Source organism: Balaenoptera physalus (assembly GCF_965194825.1).
Source record: "Balaenoptera physalus genome assembly, chromosome: 4".
Lineage (NCBI taxonomy): Eukaryota > Metazoa > Chordata > Mammalia > Artiodactyla > Balaenopteridae > Balaenoptera > Balaenoptera physalus.
The window spans coordinates 17,683,829-17,709,488 of NC_138891.1; the positions used below are offsets into that span (position 1 = coordinate 17,683,829).

The 25,660-nt window shown below is 37.4% G+C and overlaps 1 protein-coding gene across 12 annotated transcripts in view; it reads left to right on the forward strand.

Annotated features, from left to right (window-relative positions):
- The window catches only part of CEP63 (centrosomal protein 63), an 81,830-nt gene extending 56,170 nt beyond the window's left edge, over nt 1–25,660 (forward strand). For 8 of the 12 annotated variants that reach the window (XM_082460827.1, XM_082460829.1, XM_082460824.1 and 5 more), the window contains 9 exons: nt 10,608–10,841; nt 11,119–11,258; nt 12,066–12,203; nt 14,814–14,928; nt 16,113–16,310; nt 18,037–18,123; nt 22,088–22,293; nt 23,070–23,349; nt 25,149–25,660. In XM_082460827.1, the coding sequence (XP_082316953.1) occupies nt 10,608–10,841; nt 11,119–11,258; nt 12,066–12,203; nt 14,814–14,928; nt 16,113–16,310; nt 18,037–18,123; nt 22,088–22,293; nt 23,070–23,349; nt 25,149–25,307 (1,557 nt within the window). In that variant the 3' untranslated portion in view covers nt 25,308–25,660. Of the gene's footprint in view, nt 1–10,607; nt 10,842–11,118; nt 11,259–12,065; nt 12,204–14,813; nt 14,929–16,112; nt 16,311–18,036; nt 18,124–22,087; nt 22,294–23,069; nt 23,350–25,148 lie in introns of those variants that run through there. The other 4 variants (XM_082460825.1, XM_082460833.1, XM_082460832.1 and 1 more) reach the window with 3 other exon arrangements.

Here is a 25,660-nt window from a genome sequence, read left to right on the forward strand (position 1 = left end):
CATCAGTGATATTGCTCTGTAATTTTCTTGTTTTGTAGTATCTTTGGTTTTGGTATCAGGATGATGGTGGCCTCACAGAATGAGTTTGGGAGTTTTCCTTCCTCCACAATTTTTTGGAAGAGTTTGAGAAGGATGGGTGTTAGCTCTTCTCTAAATGTTTGATAGGATTCACCTGTGAAGCCATCTGGTCCTGGACTTTTGTTTGTTGGAAGATTTTTAATCACAGTTTCAATTTCATTACTTATGATTGGTCTGTTCATATTTTCTATTTCTTCCTGGTTCAGTCTTGGGAGTCTATACCTTTCTAAGAATTTGTCCATTTCTTCCAGGTTGTCCATTTTATTGGCATAGAGTTTCTTATAGTAGTCTCTTAGGATGCTTTGTATTTCTGCGGTATCTGTTGTAACTTCTCCTTTTTCATTTCTAATTTTATTGATTTGAGTCCTCTCCCTTTTTTTCTTGATGATTCTTGGCTAATGGTTTATCAGTTTCAGAATAGACTTTAAAACAAAGATTGTAAAAAGAGACAAAGAAGGTCATTACATGATGATAAAGGAACCAATTCATCAAGAGGACGTAATACCTGTAAATATGCACCAAACATAGGAGCACCTAAATACATAAAGCAGACATAAAGGGAGATATTGACAATGATGCAGTAATAGTAGGGCGCTGTAACACCTCATTTACATGAATAGATATGTCATCCATACAGAAAATCAATGACACAGCATTGGCCTTAAATGATACATTAGACCAGATGGACTTAATAAATATATAAAGAATATTTCACCCCAAAACAACAGAATGCAGATTCTTTTTAAGTCCATATGGTACATTCTCCAGAGTAGATCACGTTAGGTCACAAAACAACTCTCAATAACTTTAAAAAAATTGAAGTTATATCAAGCATCATTTCAATACCACAATGGTATGAAACTAGAAATCAAGCACAAGAAGAAAAGTGGAAAAAAACACAAACGTTGTGGCTAAAGAACGTGCTTTTGGACAACCAGTAGGTCAATGAAGAAATGAAAGAGGAAATTTAAAAAATACCTTGAGAGAAATGAAAATGGAAACACAACATTCCAAAATCTGTGGGACACAGGAAAAGCAGTTCTAAAAGGGGAATTCATCACGATACAGGCCTACCTCATGAGACAAGGAAAATCTCGAATAAACAATGTAACCTTGCACCTATAGAACTAGAAAAAGAAGAACAAATATAGCCCAAAATTAGTAGAAAGAAGGGAATGATAAGGATCAGAGCAGAAATAAATGAAATAGAGACTAAAAGGACAATAGAAAAGATTAATGATACTAAGAGAAGGTTCTGTGAGAAGGTAATCAACTTGATAAACCTTTAGACAGACTTATCAAGAAAAGAAGAAAGGGCCCAAATAAATAAAATCAGAAACAAAAGAGGTTACAGCAGACACCACAGTAATACAAAGGATCATAAGAGACTGCTATGAACAACTTTATGCCAACAGTTTGGGAAACCTAGGAGAAATGGATACATTCCTAGAAAATTTCAATTTTCTAAGGGTGAATCAGGAAGAAATAGGAATTTTGAACAGACTAATCACTAGTAATGAAACTGAATCAGTAATCAGAAAACTTCAAAAGAAAAAAAAAAAAAGTCCAGGACCACAGCTTCACAAGTGAATTCTACCAAACATTTAAAGAAGAGTTAATACGTGTCCTTCTCAAACTGTTCCCAAAAAATTGAAGAGAAAGTCTTCCTACACTTCCAAACTCATTCTGCAAGGCCAGCATTACACTGATACAAAACCAGATGGAGATGCAACAAACAGAAAATTATAGGCCAATATCCCTGATGAACATACATGCAAAAGTCCTCAACAAAATATTATTAATCCAAATTCAATAATACAATAAAAGGATCATATACTATGATTAAGTGGAACTTATTCCAGGGATAAAGGATGGGTCAATATCTGCAAATCAATTAGTGTTATACACCACATTTAAAAATGATAAAAAATCATATGTTCATCTCAGTAGATGCAGGAAAATCATTTGACAAAATTCGACATTCATTTATGATAAGAACTCTCAAGAAAGTAGGTGTAGAGGGAACGTACCTCAATATAATAAAGGCCATATATGACAAACACAGAGCTAGCGTAATACTCAACTGTGAAAAGCTGAAAGCTTTTCTTCTAAGATCAGGAACAAGACAAGCATGCCCATTCTCACCACTTTTATTCAACATGATATTAGAAGTCCTAGGCATTGCAGTCAGACAAGGAAAAGAGATGAAAGGCATCCAGATTGGAAAGGAAGAAGTAACTGTCACTATTTGCAGATGGTATGTTACTATATATAGAAAACTAAAGCCTCCACCAAAAAACACTACTAAAACTAATTAATTCAGTAAAGTTGGAGGCTACAAAATCAATATACAGAAATCTGTTGCTTTTTTGTACACTAATGATGAACTATCAGAAAAATAAGACTTCTGTCCCATTTACAACTGCATCAAAAAGTATAAAATACCTAGGAGTAAGTTTAACCAAAAAGGTGAAACACCTATACTTTGAAAACTATTAAGATGTTTTTGAAAGAAATTGAAGATGAAGATGACACAAATAAATGGAAAGATGTACAGTGCTCATGGATTAGAAGAATAAATATTGTTAGAATGGCCATACTACCTAAAGCAATCTACACATTCAGTGCAGTCTCTATCAAAATTCCAATGACATTTTTCACCGAACTGGAACAGATAAATCTGAAGTTTGTATAGAACCACACACACACAAAACCAAACCCCAAATAGCTAAAGCAATCTTAAGAAAGAAGAATAAAGCTGGAGGTATCATATTCCCTGATTTCAAACTATACTATAAGTCTATAGTAATCAAAACTATATGGTACTGACACAAAAACAGACACATAGATCAATGCACCAGAATAGAGAGTCCAGAAATAAACCCACGCTTATATGGTCAATTAATTTATGACAAGGGAGCCAAAAATATACAATGGGGAAAAGACAGTCTCTTCAGTAAATGGTGTTGGGAGAACTATTCATCTGTAGGCAAAAGAATGAAACTGGATCACTTTCTTATACCCTGTACAAAAATAAACTCAAAATGGATTAAAGACTTAAATGTGAGACCTGAAAACATAAAACTCCTAGAAGAAAACATAGGCAATATGTTCTTTGGCATCGTTATTAGCAATATTCTTTTGGAACTGTGTCCTCAGGCAAGGAAAACAACAGCAAAGATAAACAAGTGGGACTATATCAAACTAAAAAGTCTTTGAAGAGCAAAGGAAACTATCAACAAAATGAAAAGGTAGACTACTGAATGGGAGAACATATTTGCAAATGATTTATTTGATAAGAAGTTAATACCCAAAATATACAAAGAACTTAAACAGCTCAACATCAAAAAACAACCTGAGTAAAAAATTGTCAGAGGACCTGAATAGACATTTTTCCAGAGAAGACATACAGATGGCCAACAGACATGAGAAAAGATGCTCAGCATCACTAATCATCAGGGAAATGCAAATTAAAACCACACGGAGATACCACCTCACACCTGTCAGACTGGCTATTATCAAAAAGGTAACAAATAACAAGCGTTGGTGAGGGTGTGGAGAAAAGGGAACCCTCAAGCACTGTTGGTGGGAATGTAAATTGGTGCAGCCACTACAGAGAACAGCATGGAGATTCCTCAAAAATTAAAAATAGAACTACCATATGATCTAGCAATTACACTTCTGGGCATTACCCCCCCGCAAAAAACATCAAAAAGATATATGCACCCCTCTATTCATTGCAGTGTTATTCACATTAGCCAAGGTATAGAAGCAACCTAAGTGCCCACTGACAGATGAATGGATAAACAAGATGTGGTATATGTATACAGTGGAATATTAGTCATGAAAAAGAATGAAATTTTTACCATTTGCAACAACATGGATGAACCTAGAGAGTACTACTCTAAGTGAAATAAGTCAGAGAAAGACAAATTCCATATGACCTCACTTACATGTGGAATCTAAAGGACGAAACAAACAACAAAACAGAGACAGGCTCATAGATACAGAGAACAAATGTAGTTGCCATGGGGTTGTGGTGGGGGGAGTTGGGCAAAATAGGCTAAGGGAATTAAGAGGTACAGACTTCCAGTTATAAAATAATTAAGTCATGGGGATAAAATGTGCAGAATAGGGAATATAGTGTATAATATTGTAATAACTTTGTATAGTGATAGATGGCTACTAGACTTATCATGGAGATCAATATGTAATGTATATGTGTAGAATCACTATGTTGTACGCCTGAAACTAACATAATATTGTATGTCAACTACAGTTAAAAAACAAAAAGAAAAAAATAAAGCTATGTTCTTCTAGAACAAAAAATTTCACAATTTGCATGGAAACACTAAAGACCCCGAATAGCCAAAGCAATCTTGAGAAAGAAAAACGGAGCTGGAGGAATCAGGCTCCCTGACTTCAGGCTATACTACAAAGCTGCAGTAATCAAGACAGTATGGTACTGGCACAAAAACAGAAATATAGATCAATGGAACAGGAGAGAAAGCCCAGAGATAAACCCACTCATGTGTGGTCACTTTATCTTTGATAAAGAAAGCAAGAATATACAATGGAGAAAAGACAGCCTCTTCAATAAGTGGTGCTGGGAAAACTGGACAGCTACATGTAAAAGAATGAAATTAGAACATTCCCTAACACCATACACAAAAATAAACTCAAAATGGATTAGAGACCTAAATGTAAGGCCAGACACTATCAAACTCTTAGAGGGAAACATAGGCAGAACACTCTATGACATAAATCACAGCAAGATCCTTTTTGACCCACCTCCTAGAGAAAGGGAAATAAAAACAAAAATAAACAGATGGGACCTAATGAAACTTAAAAGCTTTTGCACAGCAAAGGAAACCATAAACAAGACGAAAGGGCAACCCTCAGAATGGGAGCAAATATTTGCAAACGAAGCAACTGACAAAGATTAATCTCCAAAATATACAAGCAGCTCATGCAGCTCAATATGAAAAGAACAAACAACCTAATCCAAAAATGGGCAGAAGACCTAAATAGACATTTCTCCAAAGAACATATACAGATTGCCCACAAACACATGAAAGGATGCTCAACATCACTAATCATTAGAGAAATGCAAATCAAAACTACAATGAGGTATCACATCACCCCGGTCAGAATGGCTATCATCAAAAAGTCTACAGACAATAAATGCTGGAGAGGGTGTGGAGAAAAGGGAACCCTCTTGCACTGTTGGGAATGTAAATTGATACAGCCACTATGGAGAACAGTATGGAGGTTCCTTAAAATAAAAATAGAACTACTGTACGACCCAGCAATCCCACTTCTGGGCATATACCCTGAAAAAACCATAATTCAAAAAAAGTCATGTACCACAATATTCATTGCAGCACTATTTACAATAGCCAGGACATGGAAGCAACCTCAGTGTCTATCGACAAATGAATGGATAAAGAAGATGTGGCACATAGATACAATGGAATATTACTCAGCCATAAAAAGAAACGAAATTGAGTTATTTGTAGTGAGGTGGATGGACCTAGAGTCTGTCACACAGAGTGAAGTAAGTCAGAAAGAGAAATGCTAACACATATATATGGAATCTAAAAAAAAAAAAATAAAAGGTTCTGAAGAACATAGGGGCAGGTCAGGATTAAAGACACAGACATAAAGAATGGACGTGACACGGGGAGGAGGAAGGGTAAGCTGGGACGCAGTGAGAGAGGGGCATTGACATATATACACTACCAAATGTAAAATAGCTAGCTAGTGGGAAGCAGCCGCATAGCACAGGGAGATCAGCTCGGTGCTTTGAGACCACTTAGAGGGTGGGATAGGGAGGGTGGGAGGGAGACGCAAGAGGGAGGGGATATGCGGATATATGTATACGTATAGCAGATTCACTTTGTTACACAGCAGAAACTAACACACCATTGTAAAGCAATTATACTCCAATAAATATGTTTAAAAAAAAAAGAAAGCTATGTTCTTGATGCCACAAAACTAGTTGTTTAGTTTTCAAGTATCAAATCTTGGCCAGCTGGTTAAACTATAGCTTAGTTAAACTATAACTTCAATACCAGTTTACTTTAAGGTCACAGATCTGAACTGAATAATGTTAAATAGCTGTTAACAGTGTTAAAAAGACAATGCTAGTGTTTTGCAATTATGTATTGTTTTTCATCCTGAGCGTCCAATTGAGCAGTGGTTTTCTAGCTATGTTCTGTCAAGCCCCAGGGCTGCTATGCAGTTTAAAGTAGGGTTGGGGAGGTTCAGCACGCTGGGCTCTTTCTTATCATCCTCATCCAATGTCTTCAGTTATTTATTCTGTTCAGAATTCTATGTAAGATTTCCCCTTGTTGGGGGTGGGTAGTTTATATTGTATTTTAAAAGTTTGGAGACAGTTGCATCCTGGCAGTTATTCTTGTGCATTTAAACCTATTTGATGTTCTTTTTTCACACTGTTCCAGGAATCTGGTAAAAAAATTTTTTTGAATCTTTGTGCTGGAATCTTGGATCTGTAATTTATATAAACACTATCTGCCTCTTTGCCTTTCTCCCCCCACCCTCTTTCTGGCTTATGGGCATTGTTGAGCGTCAACTTTATGCACGCACAATACAGCATTTTGGCCCTGTACTATTCACAATAAAATCCTTAAATCCACAGCAGATAGATTTCCCAGAGACATTTCCACTTAAACTTCTAAAATAAAATTGTGTGCTTTACCTTTTAAAAATATTTAGAATAATGGAAGTTTTACTTACACAAATGATTTATGTCTTATCTTCAGTGTGAAGATGAAGTACCTTTCAGGATGCTGGATTAAAATTTGTGAAAACTAGAAAGTTGGGAGCTAAAAACCAGTATAGCTGGGATACATAGCCTAAAAAATCATCCAAGTTATAGGAACTGCAGGTCCATGAGACAGTTGCTAAAGTGGTCTTATTGGTATGTAACTCAGTAGATAAAGCATAGAAGGAAACTTTGAGATGCACTATATTTAGTTGAGTCTTTTAGCTCAGGGAGTGTCCAAAAATTGATGACAGAACAAATCCTTCCTCCCCTCCACGCACCTTTTTCCTGAAGGAACAAAATGCTACAGTTCTCTTCTCCCCACTCCTTTCCTCCTACAGGTAAACATTTTTGTGGTCAATTTGAATCATTGGAATGTGTGTGATTTTCATGAAAAGAATGTTAAAACACAATAATTAACTACATGCAACATGTTTTGGGGTGGGGAGAGAGGAAAATTTGATCTGGAAATTTAAGTGGTTTAGTGACTTTTAAAAAATTTTAATTTCTGCACTTGTGTAAGAAATAAAATAATGCACTATAGTTCCTTTTTCCTATGTTTTAAATAAGAGATAAATCCAGTTTTCCTATATGATGAGTCATGGATATAGTTAAACTTCTGCACAAGTAGGTAGAATAATGCAGCTGTCTTTTCAGTAGGTAGGCAGCATCTCTTCTCCATCCCTCCATAAACACATCCATCATTATAATATCATACAGATTATTTTCACTGCCATAAATTTCCTGTGTTCTGCCTATTCATCACTCCCCTGCCTACCCTCCCCATAATCACTGATCTTTTTATTTTGTCTATTGTTTTCCCTTTTCCAGAATGTTGTATAGTTGGAATCATACAGTATGTAGCCTTTTCATACTGGTTTCTTTCACTTAGTAATATGAGTTTAAGACTCCTTCATGTGTTTTCATGGCTTGATAGCTTATTTCTTTTTAGCATTGAATAATATTCCATTGTCTGGATATACCACAGTTTATTTATCCACACACCTACTTGGTTGCTTCCAAGTTTTGGCAGTTATGAATAAAACTGCTTTAAACATCCATATTCAGGTTTTTGTGTAGACATACATTTTCAAACTTCTTTGGGTAAATGCCAAGAAACACAATTGCTGGATTATATGGTAAGAATATGTTAAGTTTTGTAAGAAACATCAGACTGTCTTCCAAAATGGCTGTAACATTTTGCATTCTCACCAGCAATGAATGAGAGTTCCTGTTGCTCCTTATCCTTGCCAGAATTTACTATTATCAGTGTTCCAGATTTTGGCCATTCTAATAGATATGTAATTGTTGTTTTAATTTGCATTTCCTTGATGACATATAATATAGATCATCTTTTCATATATAATATTTATTTGCCATCTGTATTCAAGTCTTTGGCCTATTTTTTAATGGAGTTGTTTGTTTTCTTGTTGATTTTAAGAGTTCTTTTTATATGTTGTGTAACATTCCTTTTATCAGGTGTGTCTTTTGCAAATATTTTCTCCCAGACCTGGCTTGTCTTCTCATTCTCTTGACATTGTCTTTCACAGAGTAAAAGTTTTCAATTTTAATGAATTTCGGCTTATCAGTTATTTCTTTCAGGGATTGTGTCTGGTGTTGTATCTACAAAGATATTGATCTCAGAGAGATAGCGGTCCTGAAGAGAGATCTTAGTTTCCTGACAAGGAATTGAACCTGGGTAGTCTGGATGAAAACCAGGAATCCTAGCCACTAGACCACCAGGGACTAGAGGCTAGAAGCATTGTGGCCCTGGCTCTTACCTCCACTGAAAGCAAGAATGTTTCAAGGAGGCAAAAACTGTAAAAACAGGTACAAAGTTTATTAGAGACACAGCATATCATGTGGGAGAGCACACAGAGAAGCAGTTTATTTAAGACAGAAGCAAGGCAGAAATACACACCAGGAGAGGAGTGCGGTCATCCTGAATGAGGAGTGCAGTAAGTCAGAAGCTAGGCATAAATACACACCCAGAGAGAAAGAGTACATGTGTCCTGTCTAATGAGGAGGAGTGCAGTAAAGAGTTGATTTAAATCCCTTATGTAGGACAGTTCTTCCAGGTCTTTGTTTACCTTTGGCCAGTTATCTTGTTTCTTTTTTCACACCTGACTGGTCCTAGGACCCTCCCCAAGATGCGTGCGCAACTTTTTGCTAAGATGGATCCCACTGCAGAGGCCTGTGGGGCTATGTCCACACTTATTATGGGGTGGTGCCCCCTCTCTTTTGGACCCCCAAGGAGCCTTCCTGCACATATGCAGACAGGGAAGTTTTCCTTGACCTCAGGACTGGTCATCTTTTTACTTCAGCAGAGCTCAGCTTCTGCCACCTGCTTTGTCCTTGGAGTGGCTGAGTGAGAACAAAGCTTCAATTTTACTTAACTTGCAGACACCAGCTGTCCAGCCCAGGGGTCCGTCTGTCTCCTACCTCAGTAGGTCCTCTATCTCCTACTGTACCCAAAGTCATCTATGTTGTCTCCTATGCTATCTTCTAAGAGTTTTATAGTTTTCATTTTACATTTAGGTCTGTGATCCATTTTAGTTAATTTTTGTGGAGAGTGTAAGGCCTTTGTCTGGATTCATTTTTTTGCATGTGGACGTCCAGTTACTCCAGCACCATTTGTTGAAGAGACTATCTTTGCTCCATTGTATCACCTTTGCTCTTTTATCAAAGATCAGTTGACTATATTTATAAAGGTCTATTTCTGAGCTCTATATTCTGTTCCATTAATCTATTTGTCTGTTCTTTTGCCAGTACTACACTGTCTTGATTACTGTAGCTTTATAGTAAATCTTGAAGTTAGGTAACATCAGTCATCCAACTTTGTTCTTCTCTTTTGATATTGTATGGGCTATTCTTAGTCTTTGCCTCTGCATATAAACTTTAGTTTGTTGATATCCATAAAATAACTTGCTGATGTTTTTGATTGGGATTGTGTTGAATTCATAGATAATATTGGGAAGAACTGACATCTTAACAGTATTGATTCTTCCTTTCCATAAACATGGAATATCTCTTCATTTATTTAGTTTTTTAATTTCATTCATCAGAGTTTTGTAGTTTTTCTCATATAGATGTTGTACATATTTTGTTAGATTTATACTTAAGTAATTTCTTTAGGTGTTACTATAAATAGTATTGTGTTTTTAATTTAAATTCCACATGTTCATTGTTGACATATAGGAAAGTGATTGACTTTTATATATTAACCTTATATCCTGCAACCTTGCTATAATTGCTTACTAACTCCAGGAGATTTTTTTTTTTTTTTTGGTCAATTCTTTCAGATTTTCTACATAGGTGATCATGTTATCTGTGGACAAAGACAGTTTTATGACTTCTTTCCTGATCTGTATACCTTTTATTTCCTTTTCTTGCCTTATTGCATTAACAAGGATATCCAGTGTGACATTGAAAAGGAGTGGTATGAGGAGACATCCTTGCCTTGTACCTGATCTTAGTGGGAAAGTATCAAGTTTCCCCCCTTTAAGTATAATGTTAGCTGTAAGGTTTCTTTAGATAGTCTTTATCAAGTTGAGAAAGTTCCCCTCTATTCCTAGTTTTTATCATGGAAATTTTTAAAATCATAAATGGATTATATATTTTTAATGAGCTAATGCTATATGTTTTTATGGAAGTAAAACTCAGTTTCATTTTAGTTTTCCTTATTCATTGATTATTCTTTTACCTTTTCACTTTTACCAGTTGGTAATTTGTGTGTTTCTAGGCTCAGCTTGCCAATCGGAAACAAAAATTAGAGTCTGTGGAGCTGTCCAGCCAGTCAGAAATTCAGCACCTGAGCAGTAAGCTGGAGCGGGCCAATGACACCATCTGTGCCAATGAGTTGGAAATAGAGCGCCTCACCATGAGGGTCAATGACTTGGTTGGAACCAATATGACTATTATGCAAGACCAGCAGCAAAAAGAAGAAAAATTGAGGGAATCTGAAAAACTGTTAGAGGTATGTTTTTAAATTGTAATATACTGTAACTGAGGAAATGTGTGTATGTGTGTTTTAAGAGAGACTAATGAACTTGGAACTAGGTTCCAAGATCTATGGTTTCTTCCCTACTCTGTAGCCAATAGATATTGATATTAATAACAGGATCAGATATTAATAACAGGCCTTATTAATGTGGTACCTGTTATATAACTTACAGTTTGACTCCCTGGCTACCTTTTCTCATGAAATAGAAAAATTTAATAACATCTGACTTTTTTTCTGAGTATTTTTGCAGGTTCTGCAAGAAGAAAAGAGAGAATTGAAGGCAGCTCTTCAGACTCAAGAAAATTTCATGCATGAGACAAGAATACAAAAGGAGAAGCTGCAAGCAAAATTAAAGGCAACTGACACTCAACACACAGTAGAGACCATAAGGTATATTTAATCTTAAATATTATTAATCTTAGCCACGGGGTGGTTTAGCATTAAGCACCATTTTTAATATTGCATATTCATAATTTTGTGTTTGATCATATTATAGGTTTTCTTATTCAGTTTTAATTTCTGAGTTAAATTTTTTTAGCTTTAGAAAATATTGTATGATTAGTTTTTTCTGCCTGCAGTTTGGGTCCCCTAACCAAGAGACTCTGATATTTAGAAAGTCAGGAACCCTTTTGTCAATCCATACCCTTGCCAAAACTGCAAACGTGAAAGGAATTATAGTCTACGTACGTCTCCTGGGAGGCCTCCCTTCCTTGGTAGAACAGGTCATGTTTAGTAGCTGCTTATCATCAATACCATCAATAAGCCAGCTATTGAGATAGCCCTTTAAAAAAATCCTAAAGTTAACTTTGTTTTTATGTATGAATTGTTGCTCTGAAGTTTGTAATCTAAGTCTGGTGCACATTTCTGTTTTTGTCTATAACTTTTCAGTTTCTTTGACTCAAGGTATCAAGTGTCAACAAGGTGATTTTTGTCATTTTGTCTTTTTCCCTTGAAAAACAGGCCAAATCCCAGTTGAGAAAGGAGTAAACTGTTGCTGACTTTTTTAGAAGCATTATCTCTGCCTCTTTATTCTCCCAGTTTTTTGTTTTGTTTTGTTTTTTTGTAAATCAGGAAACAAACTGAAGAGTTCTGAAGAGTTTCATTACCAAAAAGAGTTGGGAAATATGAACTGGCTGTGTGTTGTTTTTGTTTGCAGAGATACAAGGCCTTTAACAGTCCTCCTGTGTCTTCCCATAGGTCACTGGAGGAGTCTCAGGCAGAAAGGAGGTATGCCTCTCAAGGGCAGGGAGACTTAGAGAATGTGCTCTCCCGACTGGATTTTACCCACACTAGTGAAGAACTTCTGCAGGCAGAAGTGACTCGTCTGGAAGGCAGGTAGGTAATTACATACATTTCAGAAACATTCAAATTGTTAGAAACTATTTTCAATCATGTATTGATAAAGTAAGCTAATATAACAAGTGAAAATATGTTTTTTTCTCTGTCATTCACAAATGGCCTAACTTCTTATTTCATTGAGGTTAAAGGAGAACTGTAAATCTCAGTTAAAGGAGAACTTCCTAATATTCTTACCACCAAACCTACCAGTCAGCCTGCAGTCTGTCTGTGTCCTTAATCTGTTAGAGTGAATGAATCAGTGGATGACGTCTGTGCTCCTAAGACTCCACTTACGTACTGATTCTGCAGCTTCTCCTTTTCTCTTTTACATCATCAAGTTTTTAATATCTGCTAAATCATTTCCACTAGTATAAAATATGTTTTAATATTCCTCATCTTGGGAAAAAATTGAAAATCCTCCTTTAATTCTATATCCCTGTCAAGTTACTTCTGTATTTCTCTGCTGTCCTTTAAAATCAAGTTCTTCAAAAGAGGTGTCTCTATTGACTGTACATCTTCACATTTCTCCTGTGCAGAAGGCCTTCAGTTAGGCAGCCTTTCCCCTCTACCAGCCACGTCAATGGAGCTGCTCTTGGGGAGATCTCCCTGGACACGTGGTGCTCCTTCCTTCTGTGCTGAAATGCTGTTGATATTTCCTAGTGTGTTGATTGAATCCTGACTTACGCTATACCATGCCCAGCTCACTTGTATCACCATACTGTGAACTTTTTTTATCATCCTGCTAAACTTTCTGATCGGGAAGAGTTTGATATTTTGTTTTAAACGTAAATCATGGTCATTTGTACAGTAGTATTTTCTGCGTGTAGAAGATAAAAATACAATAAATTGTTAGCCTTTAGGCAAACAGATAACCAAAAAATTGCCATTTTACCCTTTTAAGTACAGTAATAAATTTTTTGTCCTATCTTTAAGTAATATATCTTTTATTTCTGTTTTTGCAAACCACTAAATATTTTCTTTACATATTAAATATACATGCATATACACACAGAGTTTTTGCTTTATTTCTTTCTCACCTTGGAATACTTAAGATATTCTTAGTTGTCATTACTGAGGTATATTTGCATACTTTAGATTGAATAAAATAAAAGCTTAGGATTCTTATTGACATTAGAACTAATAATTACATTTTTTATCCTGATTTTCCATTGATTGACTTTTTAGTGATCTTTTACATGTTTTGCTGTGCTCTTAGCAGGCTCTGAAGACTTGCCTCTTGTTTCTGACACACTGCCTCTTGCATTGTGACCTGGGACACTTTAGTCTCTTTAGGCCTCGATTTTCCCGTCTGTAGATAGGACAAGATTATCTGATTTTCTTCTCTCTCTACCTCAGTGTTTGACACACTGTAGTCACATTCTAAGTACCAAATAAATAAGCATTCTAGGATTTTTAGAAATAAGTAAAGTTGGAATAAATGGATACAAATACCAGTGTTCAGTAATAAAACAAAGACTTCCAAAATTATTTTTCTGTTTCAAAAGGCAAGTAGAAAAATGAACCCTTTTAGACAGCTTATTTGTGTTGTTCAGTTTGAACAGAATATTCCCTGAAACAGGAACTGGAGGAATTTAAGTGACTGTTTTTGTGTTGTTGTATTGTAGAGATGTTATTTTTGAACGGTAGCTTATCTGGTAAGTTGGCTGTGTGGGTGAAACAACCTAGATAGTTATTAAGCCTGTATTGGACAGGCTGGAACCAAATGATGCAGGGCATAAGGGTATGGTGGGCAAGGTTAGAGGGAGGTAAGAAGTAAAAGACATTATTTTAATCATAGAATTTGTAGTTCGAGAAACATAATATGCACATTAAAGGACCTAAGAGCAATTTAAAGTGAAAATTCTAGAAAATGTCTACATTCAAGCTCTAACAATTGAAAATAGACTGTTTTCAAGGTGATTAAGGAATGAGGGTCAGTGTGGCTCTATCCAGGTAAATGTTGATATGATTCTTGAAAGGGTGTTTACTATCCATTGCCTGGTAGGAGGGGAAGGTGCTGTGTGGTCAAGGGGATGGTGTGTGAAGAGACAGGAAGTCAGGCTTAGCAAATGGCACATGACAGACAGTAAAGCCTAGCAATTTAGCGGCAAAAAGACTTTATTAGTAGATATGAGCTGTGAGATAAGAGAGGTATGGTGCCCCTGAGGTTCTTGTATCTGATGAGTGATTGATTCTTAAGTAAGGGTGACAAGTGGGAAACTCTTTGAAGAAGATTATTTTGGCAGCTGTGTGTAGGATGGGATTGTAATTAAGTTGGTGAAGACTGAGATTATGATGCAGCTCCTGTACAACTAGAGAGAAAAAAACTACCTAAGTTGCTATAATCTTTAGAATTTTGTAACCAGTAATATTCTAAGCAGAGAGAAAGAATATAGGTAAACACAGAACTCAAAAGTATCTCCAGAAGTGTGAATTGAATTTAGCTGCCTCCAGTGATAAGGAAATCGGAAATGAGTTTTATTTTGGGGTGGGAGGTGATGTTTAAGGGTATTTCTTGGACATCAAGAAGGTAGGTTAGGTAACTCAATTTGTGGGTTTCAGGGTTTTGTTTTATTTTAAATATGTGACCTTAATTTTGTCATACAGCTTGGAATCTGTGAGTACAACTTGTAAACAGCTGAGCCAAGAGCTAATGGAAAAATACGAAGAATTGAAGAAGATGGAAGTGCATAACAATGAGTACAGGGCCGAGATTAAGAAGGTAAAGGTCCGCATGCCTGGGATCACAAAGCCCTTTGTTTTTATGGACTGAGCTGTGGGTTGGGAGGTTACAGGAATTATTTTTAATGAGAGAAAAGTGTAATCCAGAGGCCATTTGATGCTCACGAGTAGAGAGTACATGGAAGGTGCTTAGGAGAGTGTCTTTCTGTGTCATCCCCAGGGATGCCGTGTAAGTATTTTCAAGATAGTTGAAGCCTGCCCCTTTGAACTCTACAACGTTATTTTATATAATTCCTTTATTTATTTATTTATTTTTGGCTGTGTTGGGTCTTCGTTTCTGTGCGAGGGCTTCCTCCAGCTGCGGCGAGCGGGGGCCACCCCCCATCGCGGTGCGCGGGCCCTCCACTATCGCGGCCCCTCCTGCCGCGGAGCACAGGCTCCAGACGCACAGGCTCAGCAGCTGTGGCCCACGGGCCCAGCTGCTCCGCGGCACACGGGATCTTTCCAGAGCAGGGCTCGAACCCGTGTCCCCCGCACTGGCAGGCAGACTCCCAACCACTGCGCCACCAGGGAAGCCCTACAACGTTATTTTAAATGTGCCTTGATGAAAAGTTTTCTAGAAGCTACGCACCTTCTTGCTTGCACAAGCATATGAACATATTATATGAGCTGGCATTTACTATTTTCTTAGTGACCAAAGGTGGTGATGGATGTGTATTCTCTTCTGTGCTGTTGGTAGTTATATCCTCATTGACATTTGAAGTGTGCAGAGTTTGTCTCTATGTTAGTGGGCCCTGGCTGTCCTGTTTGTTGACTCATATTTTTTTATTACTTCTTTGAGATTACGTCTAGCCCCATTCTTCCTCTTGCCTTTCTGTTGTCTTCTGTGGACCAGGAAACTATATAAGCAAAATTTTTAGATTTGCAACTATAAAAAGAATGAAGGTCACAGGTGCTGTCCTCTAAACAATGTGGCTTCGACTTTGATACTGGTTCTCAGCATTTGAGTAAGGCATCTCTCCCTGTTTTGAGATCTAATAGGTAATTGTGGGTATAACCACCTGACCTTCAGTACAGATACGCAGCTTGGTAAATTGCTAATTTTCTGCAGATTTAATCAGGGAAAAATTCATGTCTTGAGGTAAGGTAAAAATTACTTTATTATTATATTTTTCTATCTAACATGTCTTCTCTTAATTTTTAATGCCTTCTATTTCTTTGTAGTTGAAAGAACAGATTTTGCAGGCTGAACAGAGTTACAGTTCTGTACTAGACGGAATGAAGATGGAGATCTCCCAGCTAACTCGAGAGTTACATCAGCGAGATATCACTATTGCTTCCACCAAAAGTTCTTCCTCTGACATGGAGAAGCAACTCAAAGCAGAGATACAAAAAGCAGAAGAAAAAGCAGTAGAGCACAAGGTGAAACGAACAAAAATTCTCTTTATTTGAAGTTTGTTTTTGTTTTTTGATTTTTAAATTTATTTATTTATTTATTTTTGGCTGCGTTGGGTCTTTGTTGCTGCGTGCAGGCTTTCTTTTTTTTTTTTTTTTTTTGTGGTGAGCAGGGACTACTCTTCGTTGCGGTGCACGGGCTTCTCATTGCAGTGGCTTCTCTTGTTGCAGAGCACAGGCTCTAGGCGTGTGGGCTTCAGTAGTTGTGGCATGTGGGCTCGGTAGTTGTGGCTTGTGGGCTCTAGAGCTCAGGCTCAGTAGCTGTGGCGCACGGGCTTAGTTGCTCTGCAGCATGTGGGATCCTCTCGGACCAGGGCTCGAACCCATGTCCCCTGCATTGGCAGGCAGATTCCCAACCACTGTGCCACCAGGGAAGCCCGTGAAGTTTTCTTTTGAAGATTCAACTTATTAAAGGTATAATTTCCGTAGTAGTTAATTCGGTAAATTTTTATTAGCCCTCTTCTTCAGGCTAAGGGTAGGCTGGTTAACAAGCAGTCTAGTGGAGACTGGTGGGAGGTGAGAGTAGATGAGGCAAGTGAAGAGACCCTCTCTGTGGTGTGTAGGGTGTGTAGTGAGGCTGTGCCACGTTCGCTGTGACAGACCAGAGTTCAGATGGGGCGAGTGGCCAGGGATGAGACTGGAAAGCAGTGACCTGCTCCTGAAGGGCCTGCCCACCCTGTGCAGGAGTAAAAGGTCTCTGTGGTTGTCGTGTGGAGGATAAGTGAGGAGGCAAAGAGACCACTCGGATGCTGTCACAGCAGCGAGATGGTGGCCCGAGCACTGCGCCAGGGAGGCAGAGGGAAATGGATGCATCCTGGAGAAAATCGACTGGGCTTTGTATTTGATTGGACCAGGAGAATGAGTTAGACAGCGTTAGGAAAAGATGTCACTCAGGATTCTGGCTTGGGCAACTTAATAGAAAGTGATGCTCTTTAGTGAAATACAGAAAAGATAGGGAGCAGGTTTGAGGAGGATAATGATTTTGTATAAAGTGTACACAAAATAGGCAAGCTGGCACATGGGACACTGGTTTGAGATAAAGGCTGGACTTCTATATGGAAATATCTAGTAGTCAATTCCACAGAAGGCCTGGAGTTCAAGATTAAAATCAAGGTAAGACATTTAGCTGCGGAAATCTTTGCATGAAGTTGGCACTGGAAACCCTGAGAGACTTTGATATTATAACGAGAAGGCATAGAGTATGAAGAGGAGAGACTTGCACCAAACTTAGGAATCTACTCATTTAGGGTAAAAAGGTGTTGGAATGGAGCTAAAAAGAAAAGTAGCAATAAGGAAGGAAACCAGGTAGTTTTCACAAAGGAAGCAGGAAGGCAGGGAAGGAAGGAATCTTTTCAAGTAGGAATGGCTAAGCAGAAAAGCTAAGGAGAATGAGGACTGAAAATAAGTTTTACTACCTTGTGAAAGGAGTGCAGTCCACATGATGCTGGAGGTGGAGGCCAGTAAGAGGAGTGCTGGCGGTTACCAGTGCCTGATTCATCTTCTTAGAATAGTATTCTAATTGCATGCATATGAAGTCATGTTGAAACACCTTTTCAACAACCTTTCAGAAAGTATTTGTATATATGGATGAAGAATGTGACCTCGCCTAATGAAAATTACATGTGGAAAAATTTTATAAGATGAGTTTGATTTATTTGTTACATTTATTTGTTTTTTGCTTTTCCCTTCTCAGGAGATTTTGGCTCAGTTGGAGTCACTCAAGTTAGAAAATCATCGTCTTTCTGAAATGGTGATGAAATTGGAATTGGGTTTACATGAGGTACATAAATAGAAACTTAAGTTTTTCTACTATCCAAGCCTTTAAAGAAACCACTTTGTAAATACTGATATTGTAAAGAGAAAGTTAAGATCAAACTATGAAACGATCCTTCTGCAAAAACTTTCTCAAATGAAAAGAAGTCAAGACAGTGATGGGAGTGAGCACAATATGACTCTCCACTCCAGCAACTGGAAGATTTAAAAAAATATTATGTATGTGATAAAATACACAATGTGTTCTTAATAGGGCAAATGTATGTAAAGGGCTTAGCATAGTGTCTGGCATTTAGTAAGTACAAAATAAATGTTTGATGCTGTTATTATTATTACTGAAATTATTGTGTTCACAATATCTTTTCATTATGAAGTATAGGATCTTTTAAATAGTTTGGTTTTAATTATATTTTTACAAGATATAGTTCATTTCATCAAATATTCTAGAATCTTTTATGTTCAAAGTATTTTAGTAGACAATGTAATGGACACAAAGATGAATTAAGACAAGATTCTTACCTTTACAAGATTGAGGGTAATCTAATAGGGAGGATAAGAAATGTAAACAAACTGCTGTGAAACCAGAGAACATGATCAGCTAACAGTGAGTTATAAACTGTGTGGTTGCTCTTTGAACTATTTTGTTATAAAATCTTTATAATTTTCAAAATGACCCATCTGGTCTGACCCATCTTTTCTTGATGTAGGTCAGATGCCCAGAGATTGTAGAAATTCTTTTTTTCTGTATTTCCAGAGAGTGTGTGCCTCCAAAGATTCATGGTCACACAATGCCCCTATTTGCTCCTAAGTAGTTTTAATTCCACACTCATGGATTATGGAGGCTGGGGTGGGAGAACATGCAAAAAACTACATGAATACGTTACTTCAGCTAAAAGAAAATACGGGGGACCATTTTTATAATCTTTTGAGAGGGTGAGACTCTCTTAGCATCACAAAACCATAAAGAATTTTGCAACATAAGGAATTTTACAACATAAAAATATAAAATTTCTGGATGACAAAAGACCCCATTAAAAAAGACTAATAGACTAGAGGAAAACAATTAACAGATAAAAGGTTAATATAAAATATTAATATATAAGGGTTTCCTGTAAAGATAATAAAAAGCTTAGAATCCAGTAGAAAAATGGGTAAAGGACATAAATAGATAATTCATAGAAGTAATGCAAAAATCCAGTAATGAAGAAAAGCAGTTACACCCCTTTAATAATCAAAACAAAAGAAATAAATATTCTTTTGTTTATTGGCTTGACAGTGACTTTTTAAATCCAGTATAGTCAGCGTTGGCAGGGATATAGAGGAACAGGCCCTTCAGTGCTCTGTTAATGAGAAAGTGAATTGACACAGCTATTCTAGAGGGCAATTTAGCAATATCCATTAAACTGTATGTAAATACATGTAGCCTATAAAGTCCTGAGTCATGTGCTTTTCTGATTTTGATCATCATTGTTTTCCAGAAAGGTCATATCAGTTTGCATTCCCAAAGAACCCATCCTATAGGAGCAAAGGCATAAAAATGGTCATTTCAGTGTTGTTTGCAATATCCAAAATTTTGAAAAAAACTAAATGTTAATCTATAGAGGGACAGTTAATCATGACTTTCTATACTAGGAAATATTATGCCATCATTTAAGGTGGCAGATGAATGTGCACATCTAATCTTGCTCCCTCCCCAAATACCTCTAAAACTATAATGAAAGGATTTTTTTTTTTTTTAAAGCACAAACCTACAAGGATGGAAAAAGTGGGAGAGGAGACAACAGCTAAACATTTTGTAAGGGGGAAGATGGAAGGAAGGAAGGAAGGAAGGAAGGAAGGAAGGAAGGAAGGGGGAAGGCAGGAGGGAAGGAGGGAGGGAGGGAGGAAAATGACTTTATATGCCCTGATTAAACCCAATAGTAAGCTAGTGGTGGAGAAAACCAAGAACCAATCTGATTTGCACCACAGAATCTTCAGAAGACTCAGGATTTGGCAATAGCTGATTGACAGAATCTTATCTTATGCAGTGATTACCTATTCATACTTAAGAGTTGGGAACTCTCAGGGATGCGTAAGCCAGACTATGACCAGAGACTCTGTTCAGCTTAATTTCTCCTGAAACCTCTATCTAACATTGGTGATAATGTCCTTTCTTTACACAGCAAGGTGTGTGCTTGCTATGCACTTTTTTTTTTTTTTTTTTGCTATGCACTTTTTATATTACCTTCCACATTCATTTATCTGTAATTGTTGATAATAAAATAATAAATTTGAGAAAAATTTAAAAGATTCCTGCCTGGCAAAAGCAAACATTATCTTCTTTTAAAAAGTATATTTAATGACATCAGACATCAAACTCTGGCTGGTGAGAATCCTGTTAGCAGTTTATTCTTCCTCCGGTTTTGAAGTTACACAGAGTGTAAACGTGGTGTACGTATTAAGACCAATTATTGGAAAGTGCCATTTTGCATTTTACCATGTAGGAAGGTGATATTACTTTTACAAATGAATATTTTAGCCAAATAACTTTTAATAAAAGTATCTAATTATCTTAATAGTAAAAGCAATAGCTCTGATAAATTATTTACCACAGTAAAAATAATTGACAGTAGTTTATAGTTTAACTCCTATGTCCTGCAAATTTTTTTTTGAGATTTTAGCATTTTGTAACTTACTGTCACTGCTAGAACAGATAGTTAAACGGTTGTATTTTAAGATTTATTTTTTTGTTAGGTAAATTCTGTTTGTCAAACCACTGTTTACCAGCTTATTTTCGGAAAGTTCTTTATAGAAAAGACCAAACTAAACATCGAATTAAATTCCAAAGAAGATAACCGTAATTTTTCAGAATACTAATGAAAATATTTTGTCATTAGAAGAAAATGGTCCAGACCTCTGTTTTTTTAGGTACTATATTACCAGGAAACACCTAGAATTGAAGAACAATAAATAATCACAGAATTCAGACCAGATCAGAGTAGTCATACCTACCTTATCCTTGAATACTACCTTATCATGTCCAAATTTATTTCACATACCAGAATAGGTGCCAACATTATGTAAAAGTCTTTAAGACCAGAGAGTTGTTTACTTAAAAGTTGTCCCTGCCAGCCAGAATTCCTTTTCAGAACCTTATGTCCAAATTTCTTTCTTTGAAATAGGTCTCTTGATTTTCTTCCACAGGTATTCTGGGGCTATTCAACCTTCTCTTTCCTGTTTTTTTTTTTTAATCAGTAGCTTTTTTTTTAAGTTAAAGCGTAGTTGTATAATTGTATAGTATAGTTACAATATTATATTAAAGTGTACAACATGATTCAGTATTTTTATAGATTATAGCCCATTTAAAGTTATTGTAAAATAATGGCTTTATTCCCTGTGCTGTACAATATATCCTTGTGGCTTATTTATTTATAAATATACATGCATTTGTACCTCTTAAACCCCTACCCCTATCTGGTCCCTCCCCCCTCCCCTCTCCCCATTGGTAAACTACTAGTTTGTTCTGTGTCTGTGAGTCTGTTTCTGTTTGGAATATTCATTTGTTTGTTTTATTTTTTAGATTCCACATCTAAGTGGTAACATACAGTATCTGGATTTCTCTGTCTGACTTATTTCACTGAGCTCAACGTTCTCTTTCTTGAGGAAGAATCCATGGCTGCTCTTTTCTTTCTTTTTCCCTGTCTTTGATTCTCATCTGTAGCTTTCTTCCATCCTAGTTCCAGGCTTCCTCCAGTTCCTTGGATATTCCTTGGCACATCAGGGAAGCCCATTGTGTGCCTCGTTTTCTACCCCTATTTACTGTAAGAAACAGAACGTTGTTTCTCTTTTAGGGGACCAAAACCAAATCTTCACTTTTTCCATAAAGCCATAGAGTAACTAGTCACAGCTGAAAGTAATTTTCCAACAGCAGTATCACAGATTACAAGTTATTCTTGTACAAATTAAGTGACTCTACTATTCTTTTTTATTAGGCAAAAGAGGTTTCACTAGCAGACCTCCAGGAGAATTATATTGAGGCATTAAATAAATTAGTGTCTGAAAATCAACAACTACAGAAAGATTTGATGGATACCAAAGCTCAGCTGGAGATTTCTACTCAGATTTGCAAAAAAAACCATGACAGGATCTTTAAACCAACACACAGCAGAGTACCTGAGTTCAAGAACACGGAGTTCAAGTAAAATTTCTTCATAGTTTATTTAAAATATGTATCTTTATAATTCTCATTTCTTTGAGAATAATTTCCAATTTACAGAAATTAAACCTTCGTCAAAGGACTCTGTTTAATCCCAAAGTACACCGTGCACAAGTAAAACTGTTAGGTTAAGAGGTGCGGGGGTTCTAAGCACTTTCATCGAGGCTTCTGGATGTAGGTGTAAATGGCAGCCTGTTCCACTGAGCCTCCTCATGCCGCCTCCCACCTCTCCAGCCCCACTTGCCCCATAAGAAGTAGACGTTGGCTTTTTATAAAAAGCTTCTTTTGTATTTTTGGTCAACTAATGATAGACTGTTACCTACGAAGTCAGCATTCAGTGAAAGACCACCTGGCTTCAGCTTGTACGGTACGGCTTACGCGTTTTCCTACCAGGAGCCTTTGCTGACACCCTCACCCCGACTCCCACCTCTTCCCCACATGAAGATAAGGGCCTTCTCTCTGCACAGTGCTTCCCTCTATCCTAAGCACCAACCACACGGGGTCACCCTGGCAGCTTGCTTATCTTCCTTGCTGTATTGTTAGTGTGTGGGGGGCAGGGGCCTGGCAGTGGGGATCGCGCATTGGGGCCGGAGTGACGGAAAGAACATCTGGTCGGAGCGGGCTGCTCATTTGGTAAATTACAGCCTTCTCCTTAGCCTGGTCCTGTGATTGTAAGTGAACTTCCAACAACAAGGATGTTTTAAAAGAGGAAAGTTGCTACAACGTTTATCTGTTTTATTTTCTAATCCGCTATCCAGGCCAACCAGTGGCCAGCGCAAGCATGACGGGATGAAGGCTGAGCACTACAAAGCAGGTCTTCATTCTACGCAAGGACAAGCGTCGGATAGCGTAGAGCCTGTGTCCAGGGGCCTCAGCCCCCCGAGTCATCAAATCAGCCCTTGCTGCTCCACCAGCTCTCTGCCTTCTAACTTTCTGTGCAAAACTCACTCTCTGCCTTCAGTGCTAGATACAGATGAAACCAGTTTTTCTGACACTGTCTCTGAAAGTATAAATGACCAGGAAGACTTTCTATCTTCGGTATGGAGACTTGCTGAGCTTACTAGTTTATTAAGTTTATTTAGTTTGATTTTATTTTTTATTTTAAGGCAGAGCAGTATTCCCGCCCCCCCCCCCCCCTTACTGGTCTCTCTCTTAAGCAGCCTTTGTTATCCTCAATTATTTCTGTCTTAAGGTTTTGCTTGTGAAGACACTGTCGGCCACGACTACTTTTCAAAATGCATCTTATGAAATATAACATAAGTTATAGGTATTCATTTCTTTTTAGCCTGAATGGGAAATTCCATGCCTGCCTTTTTCAGAGAGGGTCAATTTTGTATTGGGATGATTGGTTCAAGCAATATCTCTGCCTGCCAAGATAGTCCTGGGGCATAGACAGTGGGGAAGGAGAAAAGGAACGGTTGGAAAGGGAAAGAGGTGGGTAGAGGAGGGGGAAGGAGTCGCATCTGACGTGTCTGGGACATGGACTGGGTGCCACACAGTGGTGGCCCTGGTGACAGAGGCTGCCTTTCCACATGGACTGGCCCCTTGTTCCTTCCTGCAGCTGCTCTGAGGACTCCACTCCACCATCTTTTTTTTTACCTTCTGTGCGGAAGCACTCGCCTCTGGCCATTCATTCCCATCAACCTCCCGTGGTCCTGTACCTGTGAAAGTTCAATATTTTTGACTTTTTAATGTGCCATCAAGTCCATGGGAAGGTTTTCTTTTAGTTGTCAAAATACATGTAATATATGTAATTCTGAAATCCAAAAAAGTCCTGACAACTAACTTTCTTCCTAAGTTTGTCAGCAAAACTTATTTGGCACTGAAACCTGACCTGGCCTGAACTGAACTGATGTGATAGTATGTATAGACTTTATTGATCCCACTTAGCATTTTACTTCAGAAATATCAATGTGTTTGATTACGGGAGTTACCTCAGACCCCTCATGAGTCTGTATTTGCAAATTCATCTACTCACTAAACTGTTTGTAACCCCTGAGCAGTACTCATAAGCACTTCCACAGTCATTCGTGAACATGTGCAGAGGTGCACAAAATTTGAGTCACTGGACTTGGATGTTTCCAGCTGAGGTCAGTCAAGGTGGCACTTTGCCCTTTTGTTTCAGCTCTTGTGCTGAGTTGAGATACCCAGAGGATGGAGCCCCTGGGGGGCAGCACAGTGCAGTGCAAGAAGCTCGGATGCTGGCATTGAACAGGGTTTGAACCCCAACTCTGGCACCCTTTAGTGGGGTGGCCTCGAGCAGGTCACTAAACACTCTCAACCATGTTTTCTCTTTTGTAAAATAAAGAAAATAGAATCTGCTGGATGAGTTGTTTTTAGGAGTTAGGATTATAGTCTATGTGAAGTGTGTGTGTGTGTGTGTGTGTGTTTCCCATAAGAGCAGTGTTTCAGTATTCACTAATTCAGTGTTTGAGATGACTTTCATAGAAAATAACTACTGCAAATGAGGATTGACTGAATTTGGTACATGTGACCTTTCTAAAATCTAAATTCTGAAACCAGTGGTTTCAGGTAAGGCACTGTGGACTCAAATTTTGGAAGAAGGAAAGTATTGATTTTAACTGATATCTAATTTATTATAGGTAGATTTTCTATGCTTTAAAACGAAAGTAACATTCAGATTTTAAAAGTGTGTTTGAAATAATAGGCATTAAGTATTTCTCTTCTAGGGTATAGAAGGATATACAAATGCTTTCAGAGGAAAGCATTTTTTTAAAAATCACCTTTTAATATTGCTAGTTAGAAAATATCATGAATAATGTGTCTTAGAAATATACTATTCAACTTATATATGTCAAAATGTGTTTCTCTTCTAGTGTCCCTTGCCTCTGTCTCCTCTTGGTTCAATAGCCACAAGATTTTTGGAAGAGGAGGAACTGAGGTCTCATCACATTCTAGAGCGCCTAGATGCCCATATTGAAGAACTTAAAAGAGAGAGTGAAAAGACAGTGAAACAATTCACAGCCCTAAAGTAGCCTCGTAAAAACTCACAAACTTGGAAATAAAAATAAACACCGAAGAGTTACTGTCATCCTGAAGTAGCGGCTCTTTGAAAGGCTGAACATATAGAAACCATAAAAATGAGACGTACTAATAAAGCTGCCATGAGGAGTCTGAGAAACTGATGTTAGCTCTAAGGTGTTTTCACTGCACTGGTTTGTTTGAAGGACTTTTTCCAGCAATAACTTGTAAATAAACCACTTTGCTAGACTTTTTCTCTGTCGTAAAGTGATACTTTCTCACGCTGACTTAAATGTGAATAGCTGTAGACTAATTAAAGTAAAGATTTTATGATTCGTGTTGAAAATAAAGTAACTATAGGAACTTC